Genomic DNA, 19,884 nt, shown 5'->3' with positions numbered 1-19,884 from the left:
CAAGGATCTGATCATCCTCATAGACACTCTTTGGGAGGGACACAACAAATTGAATGGGGTTAACCTGAAATTGCAAGCTCTTTTTCTGGAAAAGCCCAAGTCGCTTCGGTACATAAAACCAGCTGCCGTGGGAAGCGTGGTAATCTGGTCGATGGTAGAGATGTCGCATTGTTGACTAAAACAGCAATAGAAACGCATTCTTATTATAAGACATCTTTTTTGACAAACCCCTATACATACTTATATGTATGTAACTATTTATAAAATAAAAAAAAAATAAAATCATTTATGTTTTAGTTGAAGAATATATATCAGTTGCCAAAGAAAAATACGGATATAACGGCGAGCAGGCGTTAGGCATGTTGTTTTGGCACAAACATGACCTAGAACGTGCTGTCTTGGATTTGGCAAATTTTACACCCTTCCCCGATGAATGGACTGTGGAGGATAAAGTGTTATTCGAACAAGCATTTCAGTTTCATGGCAAAAGCTTTCATCGTATTAGACAAATGGTAAGATTTCTTAAATCCTACAGTCTATATCGATACATTTTTAAATTCCTAATCTACCAGTTGCCTGACAAATCAATTGCCAGCTTAGTAAAATACTATTATTCATGGAAAAAGACCCGCCATAGGCAAAGTGTAATGGATCGGCAGGAAAAGGCAAAAGCGAGTAAAGAAGGTTCTGATAATGGCAGTGAAAATGGCAGCAATGAAGAATCTGATACAGACGACAAGGTAATTATTAGTTAGAAAAAAATTATACATTAGGTACGAGTCGACTACAAATTGAAATTGGTTTCTCTAGTTTTACAGTGGTTTAAAAATAAATGCAAATTACTATATTTAACTACAATTTCATATTGAGAAAAATTATTCATAATATTCAGCACAAATGTTAGTTGTATTTTTTTAAATAAGAGGTTTTTTTCTTTTAACAATAATTTTACTCATAACTTTTAATTGTAATTGTATTTATATGATCACCGTAAAGTATAAGTTATTATGAAGATATTAAAAATGAGAGACAATTATAAGTCAATGTCACACACACACACACACATACACAGACACATTGATTCAAGGGCGCTCGTAGCACCTACATATGTATATACATAAAAGTATGATGTTAAATTTTTTTTTTCAAAATCCAATTTTACAAATCATCACACATCCGTACCATAAATACTGTTTTTGTTTATTGTATCGTCGGTTTGGAGTGTTAACTGCTAAATCTCAATTTAGTCTGAAATTACTTTGCAGTTAGGAGAGCGGGGAGAAAATAATAAATATAATGTTGCTGTTAACCAAGAAGCTTGGTTAATATGAGTTAATTTCCTATGATTTTAATTAAAAAAGAAGGAGAAAAGGCTTTGAAGATATTTACAAGGTATAATCAAAACAGGTGTCGCCTTGTCTGTCCTGATGCCACGTTGTTTAAATTTTTCCCAAATTATTATTAAACAAATTTTTAAACAGTTTTTTGCCTGCCCTGATGTTTACACTCTAAGCGGACGATATTGTAAAATCGATGATGCTTAGACCAATAGTTACAAATATAATATATACCATATGTATGAATGTATAATATTAACTTGTTAGACGAATTCAAATTTGAGTGACTAAAAAGTCACCATATATCGCACACCTAGATCAATAGGGAACTGATCAAAAATCCTCCATTTCAAAGTTGTGGTTGTTGTGATAACACTGACAAATTGTCATCAAAGTCCTCTAACGGGAGTCCAAGGAAACTGGCGGTCCATAGGGAGATTGGTGTTAGAGGCGTAGGTTCCACATTACAATTGAAAAGATGGTTGGTGTCATGTGGGGACACCTCGAGGTTTGTCGGGGTTGATTCTGAACAAGTAAGAGTTTAACGTGTTACCAACTTGGCCAGGGTGACTCGTGTCTCCTTTCTTCTTCTACAAGAATAGAATGTTGAATGCTTGCCTGGATCAAATGGTTGTTTTGGCAGGTGTCGGATCTCGTCATAGTGCTTATGGAGATGTTGCCTTAACCCCCGTGGAAGTGGGGCTAGATCAAGCAGTTGTTTGCTAGGATGTCCTGCTTTGTGACACTAGCAGAAACTGCCTGCCCAGCATTTCGTTTTGCTCTTTAATGTTGAGCTCTTCGGCCTCACTATGTTGGTGGTGTTCGGGAGGCATAAGGAGACATTCCGTGGCAGCTCTGATTGCAGCATTTTGACTGGCCTGCGGCCTTTCTAGTATGTGTTTTTAAGACCAGGGGGTCAATTCCGTAACTGTGAAAAACTGAAAAATGTACACTCATTGAAAACTCATTTGCACACACAATTTACACTCTAAATTTTCATGCGATTCTGTAAATTATTGTGTACATTGTTTTGCTGAATGAGCGCTGAACGTAAAAGTCTTATGTCAGTGGGAAAATATTCACCAAACGCCATGAAAACAAAAAAGTCATTGTGCAACAGTGCGTATGAGTTTGGAATGTCAGAATAGTGTACACTGGCTGCCAAGAAAACTCACGAAGTTTTTATCAGTGAGTTTTTCTGTTCACAGTTTTGTTTTACAGAATCAGGATTTCAAAGTTTGGGGAGTGTTATCGATGTGATGGTCCTTTGCCGGATAAAGATCCGGCACGCTCCGGTACCACAGCACCATTAAGGTGCTAGCCCGACCATCTCGGGAACGATTTATGTGGCCACATTAAACCTTCAGGCCATTCCCCCTCCCCACCCCCAAGTTCCATGAGGAGCTTGTGGTCGCCAGAGCCTCGTCTGTTAGTGAAACAGGATTCGCCGCGGATAGGTGAGGTTGACAATTGGGTTCGGAGAAGCTATATATTGCGCTGGCAACCTGAAGGGTTGCGTTACACAACCCCTTGAATTTGGTATTTTAGTCGCCTCTTACGACAGGCATACCTACCGCGGGTATATTCTGATCCCCTAACCCGCTAGGGCATCTTTTGGTGACTGATAGTCGGTAGCGTGACACCATCGACGTGAACGTCTAATATTTGCGTCATCTGTTCTTTCCACGTCGTAAACAGAATGGCCGTGGATTTTGTCGGTGATAATGCCAGGTTGCGCGAGATGAAGAAACTAGGAAAGAGTACATTCGGGTTTCCCAATCCAATACCTACCGAGCTGTATACTTGATGTACTAATTCCTTCGCTAATAAACGAGAAAATACTTTAAAACAAATAAAAATCGCATTGGCGCATTTGGAGGAGGCAGTCAGTTTATCGCGTTTGCTGAACATTGCGAGTATTTGAGTTGATCGCTGTTTCGATCTAGGTGGTGCGAAATGAGAGTGATAGGAAATGCAGTATGCGCATTACTGGAGTAGAACAACGCTCTATAATGCTTTTTTGCTCAAACCAGACATTTCCATTAATTATAATTTGGGAATAAGATCTGAAGTTACGTATACTACATTTTCGAACTCGCGACCTTTGTCATAAATATACGTTTTACAATAGCGCAACACATGTTCGAAGATTCGCATTCATCACTCACATAAATGTAGAACTCAGCAAACATTATGCCTAACTGTATGTATTTATTGTTAGTTAAATTTAGTAATTTAAGGTATTCATAATTAAATACTGTTTATAGATCTTATAACAGTAAATGGTAGCTTACGTATATATAGTATATAAATAATTAACAATAAACCATTTATTGTCTGCGAGAAGATTAAACAAAATTCATGTGTTTCTTTCATTTCCGATTTTGTTTTAAATCGTTCGTATGTACATTTGCATAATTAAATGTTTCCTTACTTGAATTATTAAGGTAATGAAATACTAAGTATAATTCGTCAACTTACCGACACGGCAAATATTTAAGACAAATAATTTGAAATAAACAGAAACAAACTATGGTATTATTTCGAGGTTTATAATGCATATAATATTTCCAACAGACATTCAAGGCTCGTGCGAGATTTCTACAATAATTCGATTGTAGTTAATGGTATATATGTATTTGCATTTTGGGATGGTCTTTTTTATTATTTGTTTTATTTTATTTTATTCCGGCTTAACGCAAAAATAATTAAAATTAAAAGATAAACATGAATTGCAAATTTCATCTTTTTACGGAAAAGTGCCAAGTTAAAGAAAAACTTTAAGTATTTTTGTTTGGAATTTATTGCTAAATACTTTAATCTTCAATATTTGCTATTTCGGAACCACGTCATTGCGAATGAAAGTTAAATTCACTTTAATTGATGATCCTGTTTTTCAAAATTTGCCTCTTAACAATTAAACTGGCATTAGTTCATATGTACAAATGTATGTATGTATTATATAAAAATATTATAGCGCTATTCGTTCAAAATATGAAGTTTATGTGCAAACATACATATATATGGCTTTATTTGATGACATCACAATTTCTTTCCGTTTACTTACATCTATCTATCTATCGTCTAATATCATTCCATTGCATAACATTGTACTGACATATATGTCATACGCTTTAACCCTTCAGTATTTTCAGTTCACAAAGTGTGCAAAATCTATTTTGTTCTTGTGTCAATAAAGATAGTAGTCTCGACAGAATCTGTAGATCAATGCTCAGAATGCAAGTGATAATAAGCCATTGGGAAAGGTTAAACATGCATACATACATATGTTTCGATTAGCAATTTAATTCAACACTATTTTTCGCATAGGGCACAGGTGCTTTTGAAAAGTTTGTTGTTTTGATTTTAAGAATCGGCAACATTTCTACTTTTCGACTTGGTCGGTTTCGCTAGCGACCACAGAATTATTAAATGTATTTTTTGAACGTTTTGATAGTTAAAAAAGTATATACATACATTCGTGTGCCTATGTTCCAGTTTATAATTATGAAAGCCGTGTCGGACCGTTGTAGCGCGTGTCGGGTCGTAAACTTGTCATACCAGTTTCTGCACTGGATTTTCTTGGTTTTTCGAACACATGCATTAATTTTGTTTGATAACTTCTTCATGCCTTTGCTAGAACAATGTATAGAATTATTATGTGTGGCACATTAATAGTTAAATAATAAACTATGCCAAAGCTAATTCGCTAAAATATGCTATATTTCTCTCTATCCCAAAACGGCCACACGCAAAAACTTCTGACACGCAAATTCTATCGACAATAATCCATCAAATATTATCCCACTAAAAACCCGCCTTTAGGATCAAACATTGGCCTCAACTTCTGGGTTGCAAGATCAAACGAAAATAGGCGGTGTGGGCCCGTCCGCCGATTTACCAAACAAATCAGTTAAATCGAACGATATCGGTGGCGTTGGTGGTGCTGCTGGTAGTAGCAGTGGTTGTGGCGGTAGTGCCGAAGTTGACAGTGAAAATATAGCTGCTCCTGCTTCTTTAAATGCAAATGCTACTGGACGCGATAGCGGCTTAATTGCCAATGTTGTTGGTACTAAACATCTACGCCAACAGACACCGCCAAACACGGCAAATACCGATTCGTCATGTTCTAATGTGGACTCAACAGGTTTAAGCGGTTGTTGTACAAATTGTGGTGTGCCATGTAGTATTCTTAATGCATCGCCTCATGGAAAATTATGCTCAAGTTGCCATCACCATTGGAGGTACATACATATACGCATATGTATTTAGTACATATGTGTATAAAAAAAATATAAAAAAAACCTACTTATTTCCTTAATTTTTATTGTATGTAAATAATGCGGTGCAGGCGCACAGGTAATAAACGTCCTACTTCCGGTCCATACTTTGGAAAAAGATCACGCGATCGTAATGCTGAAAGGCATAAACGGAAACCACCGCGCGGCATGTATATCAATCACGATGATATTGTGGCATTGGCCAGGTCTAACGATAATCAAGACGAACTACTCGCCAATACAGATAGAGAAATCGTTTCTTTATTGAGCCAAGTAAGAAATTGGATTTTGCACATAAATTTATACATACGTTACCACAATTGCAGCTTGAATCGTTTTTCGCTATTTCCTTCATTTATTACTATACGCTCTATACAACCGTCCCATCGTGGAATAACCAGGTGAAGTAAGCCAGCAATTGTCTCGCTCTAAATTCTTCTTTGTTCTGTCATTCGGGAATCTGAAAATTTTTCACCAACGTTGTCCCCGAAAAAGTATTGTTTTTTTTTCAGGAGTGAAATATGGTAGTTTTAGTACTTAACATAAACCATTAGGTGAATATCGATGGACATTTACTGGATTTCATTACAGAGATTCATATTTTTGTTGTTGCTATTGCAGCGATAAGGACAGTCCCCGAAGGTCTTGGGGAGGTTTATCGATGTTGATTGTCCTTCGCCGGATGCAGATCCGATACGTTCTGGTACCAAGCCCGATCATCTCGGGAACGACTTGTTATGACCACATGCGACCTTCTAGGCCCACCCCCTAGATCCATGAGGAGTTCGGGGTCGCCAGAGCCTCGGCTGTTAATGAAACAGGATTCGCCACGGATAGGTGAGGTTGACAATTGGGTTGGAGAAGCTATATATTGCGCTGCCAACCCCTTGAAAAGGTTGGGCTACACAACCCCTTGAATCCATGTGGTATTTTAGTCGCCTCTTACGACAGGCATACCTACCGCGGGTATATTCTAACCCCCCTCACCCATTGGGTAGAGATTCATCTTTTGGGTATCTTTGGTGTTGGCTTCCATAAGTAAAGCCCTGCTAAACTTTTACGTTCATATTGTTGATGTTTCCATTATATATGTACTCGTATGTTTAATTTGTTCCAAAGAAATTGAAACAGGTCTTTGTTAAAACAAACTATTTGTATTGACGTCATATCCATCAAGGATTTTCGCCTGTGCAGCGTTACTGAAGACTCGAGACATTTTTTTGTCATTCCTGCATCAAGAACAGCTAAACTGTCGTATTACACCTTATTTATGAAAAAACTTCGCTAAAACAATGGATTTCTAAATATAGTTACAGAAAATTGTAACTCAGTTGTTATTTAGCCCTAAAAATCAGAACACTAAGATAAGAGGAATGTTATAGTTATGGAATGTAATTTAGAATATATTGTAACGGATTTACTTGCAATTCCCCTTATTTGCAATCTTCTACTAAGTTCGAATCACTAAACTGTTGAATAAATAACTCCAATATTGAATAATGGAAAAATGGCCTTTATTAAGGTACTTCACAATAAATAATACTGCTATTGCTCGCCAGATATCGTCTTAATCAAAACTGAATTATTGCGCCTCGACTGTTGTTGCAGTTTATACTCTCTGATTTCCTCGTTCGCATCTTCTAGGCGCTTCCATTTCCAGAATCTACTAGTTGGCCATCAGCTATAAAATTTCTCAGCTGTAACTACAATTGCACGATTTTATAGCTTCAATCATTGCATACTTTCGGGAGTATATCAGATATATGCATGTGGTTGTGCGTTACTTCTCAGCTGCGTATACGTACATATGTGTAGACATAATGATTGATTCGTTTATGTAGATACATAATGATTTATTTATGGATGTGCATACAAGGCGCTGCTTAGCATCGGCTTAGAGATGGCAGTACCCCTTAGTGCTGCTAATATTCGTAACACTGCCCTCCACCTAAGTCTGATCGTCCCGATCAGACAAATCTCTCGATCTAACCGCTGCTAGCCTTTCCAAATGAAACACCCTTCTGTTTCGTGGTTTCCCAATTATTTGTATGCGGTAGATGACATCACTGATCCTCTTCACAACTCTGTACGGGCCTTCCCCCCTGCACCGATATTTGGATGGAACACCTTTCCGCCGGTGAGGGTTGTGTAGCAGTACCAAATCTCAATCCCGGAAACCTTCCGAATTATGTTCCTTGTCGTACCTGTGTTTCATCTTACTACTCATTACCCTGGGCCGTTCCTTGTTGTTGTAGCAATGCTCGCCCCACCTAATAGCCGCGACCGATCACAAATTGTCATCAAATTTTAAAAAATTATACTCATTATTATGTAACCATTGTTGCACTATAAAATATCATACAAGATCTTATTGTGCTAATACTGTCAGTAAATAAATGAAATGAAATGAAATATCCTCTAACGGGAGTCCAAGGAAACTTGCCGTTTCAACAGGGGTGGACCATAAGGAAAGGGGTGTTAGAGGCGTTGGTTCCACATTACAATTAAAGAGATGGTTGGTGTCATGTGGGGACACATTGCAAGCGGGGCATACATTTTGTATGTCGGGGTTGATTCTGGATAGGTAAGAGTTTTACCTGTTACAGTATCCAGAACGAAGTTGAGCAAGAGTGACACGCGTTTCCCTGGGAAGTATGCGTTCCTCTTCCGCGAGTTCTGGATATTTTTCTTCAAGTACTGGATTCACCGGGCAATTCCCGACATAAAGGTCCGACGCCTGTCTATGGAGTTCACCAAGGACCTGCTTGTGTTTTTTCGCTTCATACGGCTGGGTTGTCAAGTGCCGTATTTCTTCAAAATGCTTACGGAGATGACTCCTTAGGCCCCTAGGCGGTGCTGGTTCGTCAATCAGATGTCTGTTGGGATGCCCAGGTTTCTGGGTATTCAACAGAAACTGTTTGGTCAGCATCTCATTTCTCTCCCTGATGGGGAGTATTCTCGCCTCATTATGCAGATGGTGTTCTGGAGACATAAGAAGACAGCCCGTGGCGATTCTGAGAGCAGTATTTTGGCAGGCCTGTAGTTTCTTCCAGTGGGTAGTTTTTAGGCTTGGCGACCATATGGGTGACGCGTAGCACGTAATCGGCTGGCTAATTGCTTTGTATGTGGTCATGAGCGTTTCTTTATCTTTTTCCCAGGTACTGCCAGCAAGGGATTTAGGATTTTATTACGGCTCTGAATTCTCGGAACAATTGCGGTTGCGTGCGCACCAAAATGTAGATCCTGATCAAACGTCACACCCAAGATTTTGGGGTGTAGGACAGTCGGTAGCGTAGTGCCATCGACGTGGATGTTCAATATGGTCGACATTTGGGGCGCCCATGTTGTAAATAAGGTCGCGGAAGATTTAGTCGGTGACAGTGCCAGGTTTCGCGAGGCGAAAAAACTGGAGAGATCAGGGAGATAGCCGTTTATTTTATTGCATAGCTCATCGATCTCTGGGCCTGGGCCTGTGGCCATTATTGTGCAGTCATCGGCGTAGGAAACGATTGTGACCCCTTCCGGTGGTGAAGGTAGCTTAGATATGTAGAAATTAAACAAAAGTGGGGATAGGACACCACCCTGTGGCACCCCTTGTTTAATTCTCCTTGGTTTTGAAGTTTCGTTTCTGAATTGCACCGATGCCTGCCGACCACCCAGATAATTTGCGGTCCACCTTTTAAGACATGGGGGAAAGGTAGACCCTTGCAGGTCTTGCAGTAATGAGCCATGGTTGACCGTATCAAAGGCTTTTGATAGGTCTAGCGCTACGAGTACTGTTCTATGGTGGGGGTATTGATTCAAACCGCAATTTATCTGGGTGCTAATGACATTTAGCGCGGAGGTAGTGCTATAGAGTTTTCTGAAGCCATGCTGATGAGGGGCTAGCTGCCAATGTGCTTGGAAATAAGGGAGCAAAATGGCTTCAAGCCTCTTTGCCACTGGCGATAGGAGAGATATCGGACGATATGACTCACCTACGTTAGCTGGTTTCCCAGGCTTTAGTAGCGGGACCACCTTGGCCATTTTCCATTTCTCGGGTATGGCAAAGGTGGAGAGAGACAGGTTGAAGACATGCGCTAAATATTTGAAACCCTCTTTCCCTAGGTTTTTAAGCATCGGCATGGCTATGCCGTCTGGGCCCACTGCTTTGGATGGTTTAGCGCGACCAATGGCGTCCTCAACCTCTCTAGCGGTGATGGTGATTGGTGACGCGCTGAATTTGTGTTTATGTGCGTGTCTATTGGCTCTCCGTCTATCTTTGTCGACCGTAGGATGCATTATATATTGTCGGCAGAAAGCGCTCGCGCATTTTTCCGCATCCGACAGCACCTTATCGCCAAAGGCGATGGAAACTTTGTCTTTGTGCTTAGTCGGATTCGATAGGGACTTTACGGTGGACCAAAGTTTACCTACACCGGTAGAGAGGTTACAACCTCTTAGGTGCTCTTCCTATTTCGCCCGCTTGAGTTCGTCCACAAGCAATCTGATGCGTTGGTTTATATCCCTTATTTGGGGATCGCCTGGATCAAGCTGTCTTATGAGGTCGCGTTCCCTCGCTAAGCTCGCGGCCTCCGCCGGGAAGTGGGGCCGGATTTCGGGAATACTCCCGGCGGGAATGAAATGTGCCGAGGCGGATTCAATGACCTTACGGAAGGCACGCTCCCCTTGGCGGGCATCAGTCGGGATAGGGAGGGCAGCAAAGCTGCTGTCTGTTGCAGATTTATATTCTTCCCACTTTCCTTTTTTGAAGTTTATGAAAGTGCGTTTTTCGGTGACGGTGAAGTCGGCGGCTCGCTCGAACGAAATAAGTATGGGCAGGTGGTCGGATGCCAATGTTACCATCGGCTGCCAGTTGACGCAGTTTACGAGTTCTGCGCTCACGATTGAGATATCTGGCGAGCTATGACAGCTTCCTACCATACGTGTGGGGGCGTCTCCGTTTATTGTGCAGAACGTCGTTTCTTCTATTTGATCCGCCACCATCTCACCCCTACTGTCCGCCCGCAAGTTTGAATGCCATAGGTCGTGATGGGCATTGAAATCGCCTAAGATAATGCGATTGTTGCCAGTGAGTAAGGCCCTGATATTAGGGCGGTATCCACTGGGGCAACAGGTGGCAGGAGGGATGTAGATGTTGATGATTTCTAGATTTGCATCGCCTGACCGGACAGATAGGCCTTGACGTTCTAAGACAATGTCCCTGTGGTCGATGCCAGGATCAAATATATGATATTGCACAGAGTATAATAAACGTGAGGCCGCCTCCATTTCCGCTCTCGCGGTCCTTCCTGTGGACATTATACCCAGAGCAGGTCTGCAATGCAGATCTTGCTGTGAGTTTAGTCTCTTGAATCGCAGCAATGCGGATGTTGTGCCGCTTCATGAAATCGACTATCTCCGTAATCTTTCCAGTTAGTCCATTACAGTTTAACTGCAGAATTCTGAAGTGCATGAGGGGTGACGCCGCCACTCTAGGGGTAAGTGACGGGTGACTACGCCTAGGTTGTGGAAGGCCAGGACGTAATTGCTGTTGTGGCCTTGGGACTGGACGCCCTTGGGCAAGCATTGGGGTACCCGGATGATTTGGGTTTGCGACCTGGCAACATGGCGCGATGAAACCCGTCGAGGGGTTGCCGTCGCGGAGACCAGAACATCTAGGAAAGTGGCACCACCCAAGGCAGGAGCTGCATTGAGCGGATGTCGCAAGTCTATATATTCTGTGCTGGCAGACGGTGCAAACGGAGGTAGGGACTAAGAGTCTGTTTCCCTGACCTGCACGAAGAGGGGGGAGAAGACGGGGGCAGGGGCTGATGCTCAGCATTGCTACCAACTCTACTACGAAGGTAGTAGTTTTGAGTGGTATCAGCTGTTTGAGTTGTTGGCGCCGTGGGGCGCGAGCAGCAGCGGGTACTTGTTGTGGCTTGCTGAGCAGCGAGGCTGCTGGAAGGTAGTGGAGGGGCGCTTAGGCGTAGACTACGGGACGCCCTTGGGCGTGAGCAGCAAGGAGCCACAAAAGATTTATAAAAGTTACGTGGACGTCGGGTTTTGGGATCAAGCCCAGAACAACCTGTCCGATGCAACCATCCCTTGCACGAGACACACTGAACAGAGTATGACCGTCCTAAAAAGATCCTTTTCTGGCAAATGCAGCAAAACCATTTCTCAGGAGACGGACCCGGATTGGGTTCGATACCTTCCCGGAGTAAGAGAATATGTAGCAGTCTTGCTGCAAGGAACTGCTGGGAGGATGACAATTTGTGGGAGGGACGAAACAAATTAAATGGGGTCACACTGAAATGACAGTCCTTGGTCGGCAAAAATCCCGAGTCGCTCCGGTACATAGAACCGACTGCCTTGGAAGCGGGGCCGTTCCTTCACACTGTTGTTTGGCCAATGATCTACTTCGTAGAGCTTGCGCTTGACGGATTGGCTTCGCATAGTCAGTATCGTTCCCACGTTTCACAACAGTAGTGCGACCCGGCTTGAAACTACCCTCGCATTCTTTCTGGGAAATTCGCTCCTTCGTTTTTCTGCATCTATTAGGGTTTGTCAATGCCAGTGCTTCTCGCAGGTACTTTTGATTTCGCTTTATTTGGCCCCTTCGATCCATCAACCTTTACCTTTGACCTTCGTGGTCTTTGTCGATCTCCACCAGTAACCGATTACTGCTGAACCCTTTCTCCAAACTAAAGTTAAGTGGTATATCCTGGTTCTTATAGCGCATAATCTTTCTCCGCATATCGATCCTGATGGCATGGTCAACTAAGAAGTCCACTCCCAATATGACTTCATCAACAATCTCCGCCACAATGAATTTGTGTAGAACCATGACCTTTCGAATTAATACCTCACATACCACTTCTCCTTGGATTTGGTTATACTCGCCAGTGACCGTACGCAACCTTGCTCCAGGTAACGGTTTTACTCTCCTGTTGACTAAGTTAGATCGGATTAAGGAATGAGATGCGCCCGTATCTACAGTCAGTATACGCTCCTTGCCATCCAGCTTTCCTTCGACGGCAAGACTGCTCGATTTTCTTCCAATTTGCGACACAGATATCACAGGATATTCCATAGCTGGGACAAGTTTTCGTTCTTTACATCTGACACGCTTCTGCTCATCTCCTCCAACTTTGCGTTTACGGCCACCCACATTGTTGGTACTATTAGGACCAAGATCGCAATGACGTGCAATGTGACCGGTCTTCCCGCATTTGAAGCATTTGATAACTCTCTCACTCCGTTTTTGCGATCCTTTCAGCGCCTCCAATATTGCGTCTACCCACTATGGCCTTTCTACTTCCACACGGCGTGCGTTGAAAACTGGCTTACACAGAAACGACGCTGTTTCCTGAATCAGAGCTTGGGAAACCGTTTCTGCGAATGTTGGCTTTGGGTTTGCATATGTAGCTCGCTTTGTTTCAACGTCCCGTATGCCATTTATAAAGCTCTGAATCTTTACCCTTTCAGTGTTTTCCACGGGTGCGTTCGCATTTACAAGTTGTTGCAGCCTTTCAACATCCGACGCAAACTCTTGCAATGTTTCACCAGGCCTCTGAAAGCGATTCAGTAACTCCATTTGGTATACCTGTCTCCTATGCTCAGTTCCGTATCGTCTCTCTAGAGCGCCAATCAATGCTTCATAACAGTTCCGTTCGCCCTCTGGAATGGTTTGTAAAATCTCAGCTGCAGGCCCTTTCAATGCCATGAACAGTGCAGCAACTTTATCTTCAGCATTCCAGTTGTTCACTGCTGCGGTCTTCTCATACTGAATCTTAAACACCTGGAAAGGAACAGAACCGTCAAAGGATGGTGTTTTTACTTTTGGATTGCTTGCTGAAACAGTTGGGCGATTTAGTTGTTACTGCTCCATACGACCTTTTAAACCATCTACTTCTGCCTGAAATTGAGCCATTTTTGCATCCTGCGCTTCCAGTTTTGATGATACCTGTGCCAATATTCTGCCGACATTTCAGATATACGTGCCTCTTGCGCTTCCAATTGAGATGCCTTATATGTCTTGGTCTTCCAGTTGAGATGACACTTGCGACGTCATTTCTGAAATACGTGCCTCCTGTGATTCCAGTTGGGATGCCATATATGTCTTCTGCTCTTCCAGTTGGGATGCCATATTGGATGTAATCTGTGTGGACATTTCTGACATTTGCGACGACATTGATGTTACTGTCGATGTTTGTGTAGATATTGCAGCCAAAATCATGTTCAAGTCTGTGCTCGTAACTGTCTGCGATGTTTCGTTTTTCTCTTCAATTTTTGTTGTTGTCTCGTCCCCATCAGGATAAAAGAAATACTCGTCCACATCGATTCCTTGCGACTCCATTACCTCTCGTAGCCGTGCTTGAAGTTCGATCTTATTGCCGGTTGTATTCAATCCACACTCCTTTTTCAGTTGCTGCATCCTCAGTTCACTCAACTTTGCCATGTCCAAGTTGTGTTCCCAATCTTCGGAATTTATTCAACAATTCCTCTTCTGACGCCAATTGTAACGAATTTACTTGCAATTCCCCTTATTTGCAATCTTCTACTAAGTTCGATTCACTAAACTGTTGAATAAATAACTCCAATATTGAATAATGGAAAAATGGCCTTTATTAAAGTACTTCACAATAAATAATACTGCTATCGCTCGCCAGATAGCGTCTTAATCAAAACTGAATTATTGCACCTCGACTGTTGTTGCCTTTTATACTCTCTGATTTCCTCGTCCGCATTTTCGCGCTTCCATTTCCAGAATCTACTAGTTGGCCGTCAGCTATCAAATTTCTCAGCTGTAACTACAATTGCGCGATTTTATAGCTTCTCTAATTGTATACTTTCGCGAGTATATCAGATATATGCATGTGGTTGTGCGTTGCTTCTCAGCTGCGTATACGTACATATGTGTAGACATAATGATTGATTCGCTTATGTAGATACATAATGATTGATTTATGGATGTGCATACAAGGCGCTGCTTAGCATCGGCTTAGAGATGGCAGTACCCCTTAGTGTTGCTAATATTCGTAACAATATGAATGAAAAATTTACTTTTTTATGAGAAATAACGGAGTTTAAATATTATTGAATAACGGAGCTACTGTGAATAACGGAGCTTTGTGTATAACGAAGGAACATTGAGATTTAAGAACTGGTGTGGTGTCAATTAAAAACCAAACTTTTTTTTATATGCATAACGGAATATAACGAGATAGTGAAATAACGTGGCGACAAGCCTCATTAATACAACACAAAATTAGATAAAAGAAAATTCTCGAAATGAGATTTAAAAACTGGCGTGGTGCCATTTAAAAACCAAAATAGTTTCATATACATTTTGATCTGGCATTATCGGTTTAGTCGACGCCAATCACCCTCAACACATGTTGAGTAAATCCAAAAAAAAAAAAAAGAGTTTGTATGATTTATAAGAAGGGCGTATGTTTTATTTACTTCCGACTCCCAACGACAAATCAACAGAGCAGATGGAAATAACAATGGATTTATAGGAATGGAAACACATTTAAAAGTATTTCGATCAATTGCAAATCTGACTGTAAAACTTTTCATCGAACCGCAAACCCATTTAAGTGCGCAAAGTTACTGCAGTTCAACTAAATAATGGATAACACCTCTCCCTTTTATGTCCGGTTTTTCGATGAAAGCTTCAACTGCAGTTGAAGTTGACATTAGTTTACTTTAGACGTATTATTGAATTTTACTGCTCATCACAGTTTAAGTTTTTTAAATTTATTCAATGCTAAAAGTAATATAAGCTCGCACTGATCCAGCGTATCTCCTTTTGTATTGGCGTTAGGTGGCAATGATATGCTGAATAAAACAGTTTCTGTAATGGCCTTCGTAGAAAGGTATTTATTTTTCTACTCCTATTTTTTCAAAGTGGGTAAAAGTTTTATCCTCTTCAGACCGTTGAAAATACATCCCTACCGTTTCAGATAGCGTACATTTTCTGTCGTTTTATTTAAAGTAGCTTTCGGAAGCCATGTTGATGATTGGCAAGCTAGATTTGCGGTGAAAGGAGGAAGCAGGACGGCTCCAAGTGCCGTGGCTACTGGCGATAGCAGAGATGCTGGACGATATGAGTCCTATGTTAGCTGGTTTCCTAGGCTTTAGTAGTGGTACCACCGTCGCCATTTCCCTTTTTCAGGGATGACGAAAGTAGACAAAGACAGGTTGATGACGAGCGCCAAATGTTTTAATCCTTCATGCCGAAGGTTTTAAGCACCCGTATACCAACCCCGTCCGGGCCTACTGCTTTGGATGGTTTAGCAAATTTCGATGGCTTCTTCAATCTCTTTGGCGGTTATGGTAATAGGGGAAGAGCTGTGTTTATGCTTGTGTGCGCGTCTGATGGCACGCCGTCTATATTTGTCAACAAAAGAATGCATTACATATTGCCGACAAAAAGCGCTAGCACATTTCTTCGCATCGGATAGCACTTTATAGCCATCTTCAATTTGAGAAGACATCCACAGTGAACAACTGGAATGCTGAAGATAAAGTTGCTGCACTGTTCATGGCATTGAAACGGCCTGCAGCTGAGGTCTTACAAACCATTCCAGAGGGTGAACGGAACTGTTATGAAGCATTGATCGGCGCTCTAGAGAGACGATACGGAACCGAGCATAGGAAATAGATCAAATGGAGTTACTGAACCGCTTCCAGAGGCCTGGTGAAACATTGCAAGGGTTTGCGTTGGATGTTGAGAGGCTGGCACCTTTAGCGAATGCGGACGCACCCGTGGAATATACCGAAAGGGTAAAAATCCAGAGCTTTATTAATGGAATACGGGATAGCGAAACGAAGCGAGTAACATACGCAAACCCAAAACCTACATTCACGGAAACGGTATCACATGCTCTGATTAAGGAAACAGCATCGCTTCTGTGTAAGCCAGCGTTCAAAGCACGCCGTGTGGAGGTGGAAAGGCCAGACTGGGTGAACACAATATTGGAGGCTCATCGCAAAAGCGGAGTGAAAGAGTTATCCAATGCTTCAAGTGCGGGAAGCCCGGTCACATTGCACGTCATTGCGATCTTGATCCTAGTGGTTTCAACAGCATGGGTGGTCTTAATAATAAAGCTGGAGGGGTTGAGCAAGAGCGAGTAAGATGTAGAGTTCGAGAGCTAGCTCCAGCTATTGAATGTCCTGTGATATCTGTGTCGCAAATTGGTAGAAAATCGAGCAGTCCTACCATCAGACGGAAGTTTTTTCGCCTCGCGAAACCTGGCATTGTCACCGACTAAATCTTCCGCGACCTTATTTACAACATGGACGCCCAAAATGTCGACCATATTGAACATCCACGTCGATGGCACTACGCTACCGACTGTCCTACACCCCAAAATCTTGGGTGTGACGTTTGATCAGGATCTACATTTTCGTGCGCACGCAACCGCAATTGTTCCGAGAATTCACAGCCGTAATAAAATCCTCAAATCCCTTGCTGGCAGTACCTGGGGAAAAGATAAAGAAACGCTCATGACCACATACAAAGCAATTAGCCAGCCGATTACGTGCTACGCGTCACCCATATGGTCGCCAAGCCTAAAAACCACCCACTGGAAGAAACTACAGGCCTGCCAAAATACTGCTCTCAGAATCGCCACGGGCTGTCTTCTTATGTCCCCAGAACACCATCTGCATAATGAGGCGAGAATACTCCCCATCAGGGAGAGAAATGAGATGCTGACCAAACAGTTTCTGTTGAATACCCAGAAACCTGGGCATCCCAACAGACATCTGATTGACGAACCAGCACCGCCTAGGGGCCTAAGGAGTCATCTCCGTAAGCATTTTGAGGAAATACGGCACCTGAGAACCCAGCCGTATGAAGCGAAAAAACACAAGCAGGTCCTTGGTGAACTCCATAGACAGGCGTCGGACCTTTATGTCGGGAATTGCCCGGTGAATCCAGTACTTGAAGAAAGATATCCAGAACTCGCGGAAGAGGAACGCATACTCCCCAGGGAAACGCATGTCACTCTTGCTCAACTTCGTTCTGGATAATGTAACAGGTTAAACTCTTACCTATACAGAATCAACCCCGACATACAAAATGTATGCCCCGCTTGCAATGTGTCCCCACATGACACCAACCATCTCTTTAATTGTAATGTGGAACCAACGCCTCTAACACCCCTTTCCTTATGGTCCACCCCTGTTGAAACGGCAAGTTTCCTTGGACTCCCGTTAGAGGATATTGATGACAATTTCTGATCGGTCGCGGCTATTAGGTGGGGCGAGCATTGCTACAACAACAAGAACAACATCAGACGGAATGTGGATGGCAAAGAACGTGTACTGACTGTAGATACGGGCGCATCTCATTCCTTAATCCGATCTGACTTGGTCAACAGGGGAGTAAAACCGTTACCTGGAGCAAGGTTGGGTACGGTCACTGGCGAGTGTAACCAAGTCCAGGGAGAAGTGATATGTGAAGTCTTAATTGGAAAGGTCACAGTTCTACACAAATTCTTTGTGGCGGAGATCGTTGATGAAGTCATATTGGGAGTGGGCTTCTTGGTTGACCATGACATCAAGATCGATATGCAGAGAAAGGTGATGCGTTATGAGAACCAGGATGTGCAGGATGACTTAACTTCAGTTTGGAAAAATGGTTCAGCAGTAATCGAGTGCTGGTGAAAGAGATTCGACAAAAACCACAAAAGTCAAAGGCAGCAGATCGGGCAAGGGTTGATGGAACGAATGGGCTAAACAAATCAAAACTAAAGATACCTGCGAGAAAAATACTGGCATTGACAAACCCTAAGGGACGCACTAAAACGTCTGAAAGAATTTTCTAGAAAGAATGTAAGGGTGGTTTCAAGCCAGCGCGCACTACTATTGTGAAACGTCAAGACGATACTGATGATGCAAAGTCAATCCGTCAAGATCAAGCTCTGCGAAGTAGTTCTTCATTGGCCAAACAACAGAGTGCGAGGGAACGATCCAGGATAATGAGTAGTAAGATGAAACGCAGGTACGATGAGAACAATAATTCGGAAGGTTTCTTGGAGGGAGATTTGGTACTGTTAAACAACCGTCACCGGCAGAAAGGTGGTACATCCAAATTTCAGTGCAGTTGGGAAGGCTCATACAAAGTTGTGAAGAAGATCAGTGATAGTATCTACCGCATACAAACCATTGGGAAACCACGAAGTAGAAGAGTAGTACATTTGGAGATGTTAGCGGCGTTTAGATCAGGAAATTTGTCTGATCGGGACGATCATACTTAGGTAGAGGACAGTGTGACGAATACTAGCAACACTAAGGTGTACTATCATCTCTAAGCCGATACTAAGCAGTGACTCGTATACACATCAACAAATCAATCATTATGTCTACCCATATGTCCATACAAGCAGCGGAGAAGAGACGCACAAACACATGCATATATATCTTATCTGAGATGCTCCCAAAAGTAGGCAATTATAATTGTGGAAGTGTCACTCACATATTCACGCGCATATGAGAAGCTATACGCGTGCATCTGTAGTTATAATTTTATAGCAGGAACTAAGTAAATTCTGGAAGCGCCTAGAAGTATGCGAACGAGAAATCACAGAGTATAAAAGGCAGCAACAGTAGAGGCACGACAATCTTTTTGGTTTAAGCAAGCTATTAGTTGCGAAGTATAAGTGTTATTGTGAAGTACTTTAATAAAGGCCATTTTTGCATTATTCAATATTGGAGTTATTTATTCAACAGTTTAGCGATTCGAACGTTAGCAGAAGATTTGGAATAATCGGAGTTTCAGTAAATTCGTTACAATATTATATCAGTGGAGAACAGAGTTAAAAATCGGAAAAGAGGGTATGGCACCTGCCATACAAATTTGTCTTTCCATTTGACATATCTCCTGAACCGCTTAATGCACATTACTGCAACTTGGCCAACAATATTAAAGCCAATGAAATATAATTATAGGTATGGCATCTTACATGTATAGCAATAAACGAAAATTATTTGTCAGGACAGTGATACTTAGCAGACAGATGCACAACATATTGTATCAGTGGAGGAATTGGAAAAGGGAGTGTGACACCACCCATAGCAATTTCAATTTCCGTATCTCCTTGGCGGCCGCCGTGATGTAAGCAAAGTAACAGCAAAAATTTAGAAAACAGGTTTCAATGAGAAACAAATTTTTTTATTCGGAATTGATTTGGCGTACACCCCGAGGGTATTTCTGCCTTGAAACTCTTCTTAGGGAGTAGGTCCCGTGCCGCCAAATGGTAGGTAAA

General features: G+C 42.1%; 1 protein-coding gene and 1 pseudogene across 7 annotated transcripts in view; both read left to right on the top strand.

The window, feature by feature from the left end:
• CoRest (REST corepressor) overlaps nucleotides 1–19,884 on the top strand; it is a 49,177-nt gene that overhangs the window by 8,518 nt on the left and 20,775 nt on the right. For 4 of the 7 annotated variants that reach the window (XR_010952875.1, XM_067782693.1, XM_067782692.1 and 1 more), the window contains exons 5-8: nucleotides 298–512; nucleotides 573–740; nucleotides 5,163–5,581; nucleotides 5,689–5,890. Coding sequence is in view for 6 of the 7 variants with exons in the window: in XM_067782693.1 (XP_067638794.1) it covers nucleotides 298–512; nucleotides 573–740; nucleotides 5,163–5,581; nucleotides 5,689–5,890 (1,004 nt within the window). In the remaining variant the exon portion in view is untranslated. Of the gene's footprint in view, nucleotides 1–297; nucleotides 513–572; nucleotides 3,696–5,162; nucleotides 5,582–5,688; nucleotides 5,891–19,884 lie in introns of those variants that run through there. The other 3 variants (XM_067782696.1, XM_067782695.1, XM_067782697.1) reach the window with 3 other exon arrangements.
• On the top strand, nucleotides 15,844–17,942 carry LOC137247714 (uncharacterized; annotated as a pseudogene).

Source organism: Eurosta solidaginis, chromosome 4 (genome assembly GCF_040869045.1).
Source record: "Eurosta solidaginis isolate ZX-2024a chromosome 4, ASM4086904v1, whole genome shotgun sequence".
In the NCBI taxonomy this organism is placed as follows: domain Eukaryota; kingdom Metazoa; phylum Arthropoda; class Insecta; order Diptera; family Tephritidae; genus Eurosta; species Eurosta solidaginis.
Note: the sequence above shows the minus strand (reverse complement) of the source record. Positions and strands in the feature narration are given on the sequence as shown.